Here is a 12,013-nt window from a genome sequence, read left to right as displayed (position 1 = left end):
GCATCTATGTGTTCGTTCATGACAAGATGCATTTCTCCGGTGACACCCCGTGGAGGCGGAGGTAAAGAGGTGCTTGGCGACCTTTTCAGAACGGCTGTGACCTGATGTGTGATGAAGCCTGATTGCAGATGAGAGTATCAACAAACACTTAAAAGTCTAGACGAAGCTAAAGAGCAGCGGGTAACGTCACCTCTGCTTCCGCTTCTCACACCTCGCTCCGCCGACAGAGGCAGGATTGTTGTGACTGGTGTTTGTGGCGAGTGTCAGCTCGAATGGTCGGCAGCTGGCGGAGCCGAGGATTCGACAGGATGGATGTTGCCGTGACTGATTGTTGAAGTCTGTGTGTGTGTGTGTGTGTGTGCTGGCGCGAAGCAGGGATAGTCTCAAGGAGAGAGAGGACGAGGTGGCTCGGCCCGTTCTGAGAGGAACCGCCGTAATGATCTGAACTTTAAAGATGAGCTGCGGTGGCCAGTTCTCCCTCTGATTACCTACAGTGTGAAAACACCAAAGAAACAGGAAGTACAACTCGGCTTTCAACAAGTCGAAATGTTCTCTACAAAAACAGCACGGACAGTTGAAGGGTTAAATCGTTCCGTGTTGCTGCCGCTGTTCAACATTCATACATGTTCGTTTCTCTTGCTCTAAATTATTATTTTCACTGCGACGCACCTGAACACAAACTGCTGTTCCCAGGTCAGGTGTGAACACTCCAGCTCATTTTCATACTATAGATTAAATAAATTAGAGATGAAATGAAGTCAGGAAGTCGTTTTCATGTATCTGTTTTTAGGCTTCAACGTGCACCCACAGTTAATGTAGGTGTTTGTAGGATACAGAGACCTACGTTTGGTCACTACCCTTCCCTCTACAGATAAACTATAGATTGCTATTGACATGAGCGAGCAGTAACAGAGGTTGAGGGCTGTGGTAATGGCCTGTGATTGAACACCTTGTGCTGAGGTCCCGCTGCTCTCTGCCTCATTAACTCTGGCAGGTCCTCTGTTCAGCACGCTGCATTGCAGGCCACAGTCAGGACGCATTTAACTGTCTCAAACGCAGCCCGAGACACACGGGCATTCGGGGAGGATTTTAAGGGCTGTAGCGCTCACACTGAAAACTAAAATGACAGACGTACATTACAAGTTCCCGTGAAGAGGCTGAGACGGTGAAACAAAGCATTTCGTGTTTGTCTATAGACGAGAGAGAGAGCGGGAAATGTTGGACTGCAGAAAAACTGTAGAGTCCAGTCTCTGAGGGACGTTGTAATTCCTGCAGTTCGGTTAGTGGAGCCGAATATACAATAATGAGATAATAAAAACCTTGAGGATTGTAAGCTTTGAGGCCATTTCTCGGACTTTTATTTTTCCGAGCTGGGCGGGTGGGCAGGTGCCTGGTTACCCTGCTGCACACCAGAATCGGAGAGAGTGCCTCCCTCGATGGCCAGCCTCTACCCTGAGGCCATTTCTCTGCTCTGTGCCCATCCGACCACTGTCACCTCGCATCAGGGAGTATTCCTCTCCATTACCAGCCTCTGTCCGTCCCCCACTTAAATAACAGCAGCCCTGCCACTCCAGGCCCATTAAGATACTGCCGGCACTGCCGCGGCCACACACACACACACACACAAACCGCCACAAACTACCCAGGCCTTTATAAATAGATGGCGGCAGGAGGAGAGAGAGCGAGAGAGAGAGAGAGAGAGAGAGGCTGGTCGGAGGAGGTAAATTATTCCAAAACAGCCAAACAGGAATGAGACTAAGAACCCCCCACCACTTCCAGCTCCTCCAGCTCCTCCTTTCAGGTGTCACTTTGGGCTGACTCAATTTTACACTGTAATGGACCTCCTGGGTCAACTACTTTTCTCCCACCTTCTCCTTCCTTTTTTATCTCTCCCCCGCTCTCTTCATCTATCAGCCGCCGACAACACCTTTACTCACTTTCCTGCAGCACGCACATTATTCCCCGGAACTGACTGTACGGTTTGCACCACTTAATTTTGTCCAACACTAATCAGGCTTCGCGCTACACTTTCCTCCCAAACTGTGGTTTGCAGACGAGAGAAAGATAACGAGTAGCCGGCAGATTCCTCCACACAGACTGTTGCAAGTGTGGATGCGACATCTTGGAAGTCACCGGCAGGTTATTGAGTGAATGTTTTCAAAACCTGGATTTTGCATTTCCCACCCACCGCCATCTTTTTTTTTTTTTCCACACACGATGCGTCTCTTGTCTCTCGCAAAGTCTCGTATCTTTGCGGTCGCGTTTGTGTCGAGCATTTTCGGCTCCCGCGTCTATTTTCTTCAAGTGCGGATGCACCGGCACGCATTGTTTCGCGTCTTATTGAGGTCCATGAAGTGGCCCGAGGTTGGCATTGAGAGTAGACCCCTCTTTAAGACAGAAAGCATTCGAGTTCTTTGAAGGATGAACGTGATGGAAATCTACGTATGTGGAGTCCGTGTGGGTGTTTTTCATCTGCTGATTTAGAGATAGTGGAAGGTTACGTTGGAGGTAGTGAGACTTCTGAAGTGCAGCTGGAAAACCTTTCAAGCTTTATAGTTATTGTCCATGTTTGAGGTCTCCTGTCCTCATTACATGAGGGTGTATAACATCTTTATGTTCTGGCATCGAATACAAGCAATGGGGGATAAATTAAGAGTTTACGTTCTACGTTGCACCTCTGATTTACAAATAAATAACATCTCCTCAAAGCTCTACAAGTAAGGTTAGATCCTAGATGTGGTCTTTTTTTTTTTAAATTTTCTTTTAGTGTTTAGTTTTGTGGTGTTTAGAAAGCAGCATGTTTAAATGTCCATCAGCTGCTCGTGGTTAGTTTTTCTTCCTCCTACCTTTGTTCTCCACCCGAGCAGTTTTGTCTGTGTCTGTCACTCCGACTGTTTGCTCTCAGTGTGACTCTCGTGCCGCTTTGAAAAGACACTTTTTCTTATATAAAGGCGCAGAGACTGTCAGACTGCTTTTTAAAGTTGATGCGTACTTGCTGACACACATCGTACGACATTCAGCTCGACTGTAACTGCCCTGGCTTCAAAAGGAGAAAAGTCTTTTTCATCACCAGCTTTGTTTTTCTGTGTGTGTGAGTGAGTGTGTGTCTGGGATCTGGGTTCACCCCGGCCTGAGGTCAGAGGTCGCCTAACCTTTTACATTCCTAAACCTTTTCTTTTTTTTTTCCTCTTATCTCTCCATCTTCGGCCCAAACTCCTTCTCTCTCTCTCTCTCACTCCTCTTCTGACTTCTGTCACTTATTCTGCCTCTCGACACTTTCCAAGTCTTTAAAGTGGCCGTGAGTGATTTTGGTCTTGAAGTGGCCTGGAGAGGGGAGGGAGTCCTCCGCTAATGCTAGCACACTGACGGAGCCGGACCCTAAGATATACGGTCAACCGGGAGAAGAGGGAGTGAGGTAGAGAGAGAACAGGAGTGAGCGGGAGACAGGCTTGTCAATCAAAGCCTCTCGTAAGTACCTGGAGTCCTAGGGGGATTCCAGGAGGAGTCGACCCCAGTCAATAGCCTCTTCATTGATAAAAAGCAGAGAGGAGGAGAAGAGACGGGCAAGGAAAATAGAAATACAGGAGAAATCTAGCTTTTATCACACATGCCCTTCCTGCAGACTCATCCTCGGCTCGTTAATCTCACGTTACATTACGAAGCGATTACTGAAGCAGTAGATGGCAAAAATGTTCACATAAATCCAACTGATATGACACAATTAAACACAACCAGTCACTGATATCTTCTGCAGTTCAACAACTGCGCAAGAGGTGAGTCACATTTACGAGAAGTCGGCAGTTTGTTTTGAAAAGACGGAGGAAGAAGGTGATGGAAACTAAAACTTAAAATTCGTCATAAGAGAGTGAGAGAAAATGAGTTGGATAAAAAAACACATTTTAGGAGCCCAGATGGAGGAGAAATATTTGAATCTGCTTTACCACCAGATTAAACGCACAAAATGAAGATTGTAGAGAAACTGGAAGCGGATCAGAACTGCATCAGAAGCAAGACAAACTTGCAAAATCTTACATGTTTTTGGGCTTCAAGGTGGAGCTGCAGGAAACACAGTGCTGTTAAAATTACAAAGGTTTATCCTCAAGGTAACATGAGTGAATTTTACGGCAGCCTCTCCAGTAGATTTAAATATTTCTTGTGTTGAAAAACCTGCCTTTGATTGTTGGGGTAGAGAAAGGAGTCATCCTCCGGGGACCATGACTTATCTCACCTGTAGAGATGAAAGATTAGTCCCTCAAGCTTTCAGTCGTAAGTGTTGAACAAGGAGCTAATGAGAAGTCTACATGTGTGCTTTCTTTTTCCCGTGCAACAGAAAATGAAACATGGAGGGAGAGCGAAAGTCAGATGGGGATGGTTTGTCAATATTTATTACTCTCCCCCTACATATACCTAAATTTAATTTTTTTTCTCCCTTGGTTTCCACATCTCCTCCCTCCTCTGAATCTCCCATCTCTACCTGCTTTCCAGAAACTTTTCTCCCTCCTATCATCGTCCTCCAGCGGTGCATCCTCCCTCCATCCCCGTTCTTTAGCGCGTATAGTGCAGCCGAGACAGTGATTGATCTGGCGTGGAGGCTGTCGTGGGCCCTCCTCCTCCTGCAGTTGTTATGAACATGAGGCGGGCTGCTCTTCATAGATTTTTAAATTAGTGTCAGCTTTGCCCCAAAGATGTGTTATTGACTGATGAAATAGAAACTGAGCTCCAAACACTCAGTCCTTCCCCAGAGTTTTCCCCAGCCTGGTAATTGAAAAAGTGTGAAGGGAGTGTGTTCAAGGGAGCGTGCAACTGTCTGTGTGTGTGTGTGTGTGTGTGTGTGTGTGTGTGTGTGTGTGTGTGTGTGTGTTCGTTCCCCGTGTTTGTGATTTTATGTGTTTGTGCGCTTGCAATTGTGTGCTCTTTATCTCTGCTGGAGAAAAATGCTCACTGCTCGCTGAAGTATTGCATAGGAGATCTTTATCTTTCTACTCGCCCACCCTAAAACAGGAGTATTGTGTGCACCTTTAATCATACAAATACAGTACGCTTGGTGTGAGCCTGTGAAGGCATGGTTAGTAAGCTGTAATGTGTCTGAGCCCGCGGCATCACACCTGGGTTGTTGCGGCTCCTGTATGTTAATCGCCGTTAACGTGCACAACCTTTTCGTGTGATTTGTTTAAGCGGAGCTGTCATCGACTGTCGCTCGACACACGGTGATGAATATTACTCAAACAGCTGAAATTCATATACTCATCTGAGATCCATGTTTGTGTCTTTTTCCCGCTGCAGGCTCGGACATGGCCATCTTTTGCCTGCTTTGTGGGAAGCGTTTCCAGACCCAGACGGCACTGCAGCAGCACATGGAGGTCCACGCCGGCGTTCGCAGCTACATCTGCAGTGAATGCAACCGGACTTTCCCCAGCCATACTGCACTCAAGCGTCACCTACGCTCACACACAGGTCAGTGGGAGTACTCGTCGGCACTGCTGTCGTACGGAAGCGCCGGTGTTTTCTCCACTCGTGTGTCATCCATCTGTTCATTTTCAGCCTCTTCTCCTGGTCGGGGTTGTGGTTGTAGCAGACTAAAGTAGAGCAGAGTAGCCCTCGTATTCCTCTCCACTGGCACATTGTCCAACCTGTTGTGGACCACCACACCTCGCTCCTCGCCATCACTTCCTATTTTACACTTCTAGTAAACCCTGAGATTTTCCCTCTACCCATAATGCCCAGTCCAGCCACCCAGCAAAGGAATCCACAATCCAGTAGTGGTATAATACTACATTTCCTTGTGATGTGTCATACTCTGTTGGTCATGTTTAAATTAGCATTTGAACTGAAGGCGAACATGTTTTGTTTCTGCCGAATCTACTTTTACAGGGTTTTGAGTGTAGAAATGTAGATTTTAACACGAGGCTGCAACATAACAAGATGTGAAAAAAGCGAAGGGGTGTGAATACTTTCTGAATGCACTGTATTATAAATATTATGTTTCCTAATAACAAGACAACATTAGCATCTGTCTCACAGAGCAAAGCCTCATGTTTACTGTGCGGCAACATGACTTAAAGCTTAAATGATTAATTTCAGCTTTATTCAGGTATCTGTATAAACCCCATAAATATAAATCTCATGTAAAACGCACGTTAATCAATCATGGAGCATCACTCCACATATACAGGGCCCTTTTTTGGGGGGAGGGCATTTCACATGTGGATAGATTACCAGGACATGTGATTTTCATGTGACATTTCACACGTGAAAGTAATGAGAAACTTCAGATTTTCCCATGTAGATATCTAAACACACTGTAATGTTTAAAACAAATATTGAGCTCAATGAATTTAGACACTTTTTTTTGCATCCTGAAAGTTTTTCTCTTATAAACGTCTTTGTGCTTTCACATAGAAATAGCCGTACCTGACAGTATTCTCCCGCCGTGGCGTGCGAGGATAACACAATAGCTGACCATGGAAGAAAACAAAAACCTGACACTCATGACAAGGACCTGTGGTGGTCAAATATATCTTACAGTAAAATATAGAGTAGAAAATGAGGTTTTATTTGAGGAAGCGGGGAGTGAATTACTACGTTATCTCTACCCGGTTATACGCCGCGACGTTAGCTCAGCTGAAGAAACAGCGTTAATTCAGGTCAATGAAACGAATGAATTCTGCCGCAGCCACATGAAGCTTATTTACAGTGACTATTTTGTTGTTGTTGTTGTTGTTGTTGTTTTTCTTCTCCCCCCCCCCTTCCATCCACTAGTAATTCTCTCGTGCCGGCTCTCCACTGAGCCGAGGCCAGGATACTAATACACTGTTGCAGGGGAGCAGAGGTAGCCTGACGGATGCGGTTTTTCAGAGTAGGGGGGAAAAAAAGAAAAAGAAAAAACGCTACCATGACAGAATATGAACACATGGAAATGAATCCCATTTCGCTGGCGAGGGATGGAGGCTTTTTTTTTTTTTCTTCCCTCCCCCCTCCACCTCTCTCTCTCTCTCTCTCTCTCTCCCAGCTGCCTGTCTGCGACCTTAAATAACAGTCTCACTGTCAGAGCCGATTTAGCTCACCGGCTCACGGATAAATATTTGAAACGAAAGGCAGTGAGATGAGAGCAGTCGGCCCTATTTACAAGTCAGGCGAATACACCATTAGTGTGTGATGGTGGTGCTACGGGCTGGGGTTTGGGGTGGGTAGGGGGCAGGGGGGGTGTGGGGGGGGGGGGGGTGAACAGAGCCGCTCGAGCCGGCGTTACAGTAGCGATGCACACATCTGCTCCGTCTAGCAGACATTGGAGGGGACACAGGCAGCGTCTCTGATCCACCTGCCCACCCGGGCGACGCAAATGTCACCTCAGCCCGTCTCCGGAGCTGCAGATGAGACTTTGCAGCCTCGTGCCACTTTGAACCTCATCCCGCTGTGGGCGTGTGTTAAACCACAATGAGCCAGCCGTGAAAGCAATCGTTTAAATATGATGTGGAGCCTTTTGTCAGGGGATTATAAAGTCAGCAACTCATGCAGCCATCATCTGCACCAGAAATAGGTCCTAATTTACCCTCCAAAAAAAAAAAAGAGAGAAAAGACGTAGAGGCATGGCGTTCCTCTGCATTTACACTTTGATGTTAATAATCTCATTCACACTTTGCTGGGTAACAAGGCAAAAATAGTGTATGAAAACAGACAGAGCTAGACAGCATATCCACCTTAGAGAATCAGCCTTGCCAGCCTAGACGTCATCTAGCAAAGTCCGTCTCCAGCCTACACATTTCTTACATCTTACATATGAATTAAAAATGAAAATATAGTCCAGGACAGAGATTCTTCAACCATAATAATACTATATATATATATATACTCAAATAAATATATTAACAATACACTAACTTAGCTTCGCTTGTTTTCATTGGTGTAAAATTTTAACCTTTTGCGAGGCGGCTGGATTTCGTGCAAGTGAGAATCCATCTTGTCTGAGTTGTTCGCGCCAATCGGCGTCCTTTGAGGGAGGAAGTAGACCGTTCGTTAACAACAATGGCGGCTCTCAGAGAGGTTAGCGTAGATGCTGCAGCAGCATCAGTTATATCGGGACCGGAGAGAATTTCCTCTTCTCCCGACTGAGTTCGGCAAGAATTCGATTCACCAGAATCCGCAGCATCTGATTGGTTGACATTAGCCTGTGATAGATGCTTCCTCCAATCACCTGCCAAGCATTTTTTTGTTTTTAAAAGTGCCTGCCCTTTTTTTCCCAGATGATTCTGTGTAAGGTTAAAATTTTAGTATTTGCATCTTTACTAAAAAAAGAAATAGTTCAGTTCAGTCAATGTGTTTTTATATTGATGAAATAAACACACAGAGGAAGTGGCAGTTCCTTTCTCAGTCCTGAACAGAGTCCGATCTTCCCTTTAACCTGCGTGTGGCACCAACGAGCTCCACCACTCGAGAGGTGAGCGCCGCTTGAATGTTGTCTGAGATGTGAAGCGCACGCCGGCCGCCGCTCAGACGGTTTAGTGCCGCGAGCGAACTGTGATGATTAAAGAGGACTCTGATGAGCCTATCGACATTTTCATCAATTAAACAGCTTCTCTCATCTAGATTATGAATGACGGCTGGACAGTAAGAAGAGATTTCAGTGAGTAAACAAAGTGAGTCTTTGAACAGCTGTAACATCTGCACTTTTCTATATCAGAGGCCAAGACAAAGAACTGACCGAAGACAGTTTCACCCGTTTTACTTGCAAGATCAAACCACATTAAATAAAGAACATACAACGTACTTATCATGATACTGACATGATACAAGCCTTTTATGTCTTGTATATAATATATTCATATATTAGCAGCTTTAAAGGTGAAATCTCTTTGAGGTAAAAACAACAACAACAACAGAAGAAATTCTCCTCCTTACTAGTTTTAACAGAGTATGTCTGAGTGGTTTTATGGGAGTGCATGACCGTCTTTATAAGGCTGACCTGAGGGTATTTACGTGTGCAGTGACAAGAGAAGAAAGAAATCCTTCACATGCCGCCATTTTGTCATGTCGGGTGGTTTTGGTGGTTTGGGGCATGGCGGTGTTATTCCTGGATGTTTGGGCGAAACGTTAATGTTGTGTTTAATGCGTCCGATGCTCCGCCTGATGGAGGCGCCTGCGCGTCCCGTTCAGCCACCTGTTGAGCCATTTGTCAGGTTATTTGTTGACAGATTTTCGCACCGCACTTCATTCACACCTATAAAAAAAATAAAAGATAAAAATAAAAAGCACTTGACACTCAGCTGGACTCCAGGAAGCCAATGTAGCATGAAAAGTAAATGGAAGAAAAAAAACCACACAGTTGTTTCAGTTCTATTACTGATAACAACGGCCTCTCAAGGTCGGACTTTAGTGAAGTTGTGTTTTATCATTGGGGTTTAATGAATAAGGTGCGCTGCGTACAGTCCTCTTCAGCATACAAATACATGCGGTTCCCACAGGTGTTTTTCCCGGGAAACAGGAGTCAATTTTGGCTGAGAATACCAAGATCTCAATTCCCTAATTTTAATGGACATAGTGTGGCATCTCATCTGCCACAGAAAGCTTTCAACACGTAGCCTGGTTATTGGTTGAATCACCATTCTTTTGTATCGACTGACAACAAGAGAGCAGCAAAAAGCACTTTTATGGACATTCATTATGTGTGCTTCATTTTACCTGTCGGCTGGCTTATCTTTTGAAAGCAGCCTTGCTAAGGGAGCTCTGACACTGGATCACCATTTAGGACGGGGGGGTGGGGGGGGGGTATATTTAATGGTGTTTATTTCAGCATCTTAATCTTGCCATCTCTCCCTCACCGAGTCTCTCCTCTTATTTCCCCCCATCCACCTGCAGTTTCATCAGCTTCTCTTAACATGCCAGGATATTACACATACTTACCTCCATGTTGCCTCTTTATTTTTCTGTATCTTTACTGCACGTATGTACAGTACGGCAGCGCCTCGAGCGCACGTACACATACACGTACACACACACACAGACGGCTTATAACACAGTGGCAGTCATGGCAGCTGTGCTATCCCCCCCCCCCCCCACCTCTTCCCTAACGCCACACACTCAGACACACACACTCCATCTTTACAGACCAGGCCTTCATTAATATTCCGTTGTTGTGCACTGTCTGTGTGTAAGTGTCTGTGTGTGTTTTTTTTGTTTTTTTTTTTTAACTCGGAGCCAATTTGCTGTCTGCTGTGGCGGGGTGTTTTGTGTTCGCAGCTGTATTTGATAGTGCTACAGCCAGAGAGAGAGAGAGAGAGAGAGAGAGAGAGAGGGAGAGAGAGAGAGAGGGAATGAGCCAGTTCTGGTCCTGGCAGTGATGGAGCTCGGTGATTTACAGCCTCTTACCGTATATAATGAACACGCCCCAGGTGCCCACGGGCACAGCCGCCCTCAGCAGGGCCTTTGGGGTGTCAAAGGAGGTGATAAGGAGGGGTGGGGGGGGGTGGTATGTAAATGTAGAGATGGTCTGGGATGTGAGGTGTGTGTGTGTGTGTGTGTGGGGGGGGGGGGGGGTCAAGAGACGCAGGTGGTGATGCTCGGGGGCACCCATGGGTCCACTCACCAAACATGCTGTGGTTCCACCTCACTGTGCTGGGTCCTCATCTGCGGCCTCCTCGCCATGTGGTCACACCGGAGAAACAGAAAGGGAAGAGGGGAAGAAGAAGAGGGAGGAAGGAAACGGAGGGAGGGAGGGAGAACGATTTAGGATGGACAAAAAGGACACGTCCACATTACTCTCCAGCCCCCCACCCACCCACCACCCCCGCCACCCCCACCCCTCTCGTGAGAATATCTTGACAAAAAACGACAAAGTCCTGTCGGGTCCTTCACATCCTCACGTTGTGATTATAGCATCGTGTCTGATTTATTTAAAGCTCTGCGGTGCAACTTTGCACTTTGGCGTCCCCGAGTGGCTGCAGCACATAAACATGCACGATATGCATCCCAGGCACATACAGGCTGCCGGAGCTGGACGCCAGCCACTTGGCATTTTAGACCAGTCTGTTGTTTTTCCCGCCTGATACTGGACATCAGATTATATTTACACTCTGTTTTACTGTGTGGATGAGATAGAAAAAGGGGCATATTACCTGTTTATTTACAGATAGATAGATGGATAGATGTTATCACAGAAAGTCTAATCCAAATCGAGGCTGCGGATCATCTGCAAAGAGACACCATATCCATATCCATGTCACGGTTGTGCGGGAGATTTCCACAGCATTCTGAAACCAAAGAAAAATGGCCACCGCTAATGTGACGTGTACGTATTTTACAGTAATTATAATGCAGAGCAGAAACCCTGGTGCATTCTTTAAAGGGAAAAACCTTGTGTTGCATGTGTGAGGAAGACAGCGAGCTGCTTCCCGCTAATTTGAGATTTTTGATGATGTTTTCCAAGAGCAGACGTTAAGCGCTGCAACAGGACATTAAGCATAAATAACCCTCCACAGGCCTCCGCTGTGTATTAGCATCCCACTCGCTGGTCTGATCGGAGGCCCTAATTAAAGACAGGTGAATCTGAGCTCAATTATTATTCTTGCGGCGTCGCGCGAGCCCACCGCGCTCCGTGATGGATTGTGATCTCTGCTGTGGTTGAAACGCTAGAAAGAGCACAATGTCTTACAGCGGGAGCCACTGATAACTTCATGCAGACAAATAAAGACTGTCACTTTTATTGATTTTTACCCAGCCCCCACCGCCGCCGCCATATACACCCACATCTCCTGCTCCATCCCTGTCTCTGTTTTATCCCTCCACACCACCACCACCACCCCCACCCCCACACACACACACCCCTCCTTCCCCATCAAAGCTTCTCTTTAATGGGAAGGCGTCCAACATCACAAGGCATCGAAAACGTTTTCTTCCATGAAAGTGTAGCACACCCATAATGCGATCAGCATTTAAAGGGTATCCGTCTCTTGTTCCTCTTTCATCCCTTTTTCCCGTGTCTCCTAAATAAAATTGAATAAATGCATGCGTACTGTACGTA

At 46.2% G+C, this 12,013-nt stretch overlaps 1 protein-coding gene across 2 annotated transcripts in view; it reads left to right on the top strand.

Moving 5' to 3' along the window:
* Nucleotides 1-12,013, top strand: part of zbtb16a (zinc finger and BTB domain containing 16a) — a 154,868-nt gene that overhangs the window by 137,718 nt on the left and 5,137 nt on the right. For both annotated transcript variants that reach the window (XM_056398205.1, XM_056398206.1), the window contains one exon: nt 5,284-5,454. In XM_056398205.1, the coding sequence (XP_056254180.1) occupies nt 5,284-5,454 (171 nt within the window). The remainder of the gene's footprint in view (nt 1-5,283; nt 5,455-12,013) is intronic.

This window comes from Seriola aureovittata, chromosome 15 (genome assembly GCF_021018895.1).
Source record: "Seriola aureovittata isolate HTS-2021-v1 ecotype China chromosome 15, ASM2101889v1, whole genome shotgun sequence".
NCBI lineage: Eukaryota > Metazoa > Chordata > Actinopteri > Carangiformes > Carangidae > Seriola > Seriola aureovittata.
The sequence above is the reverse complement of the archived record's forward strand: the minus strand, read 5'-3'. Positions and strand labels throughout refer to the sequence as shown.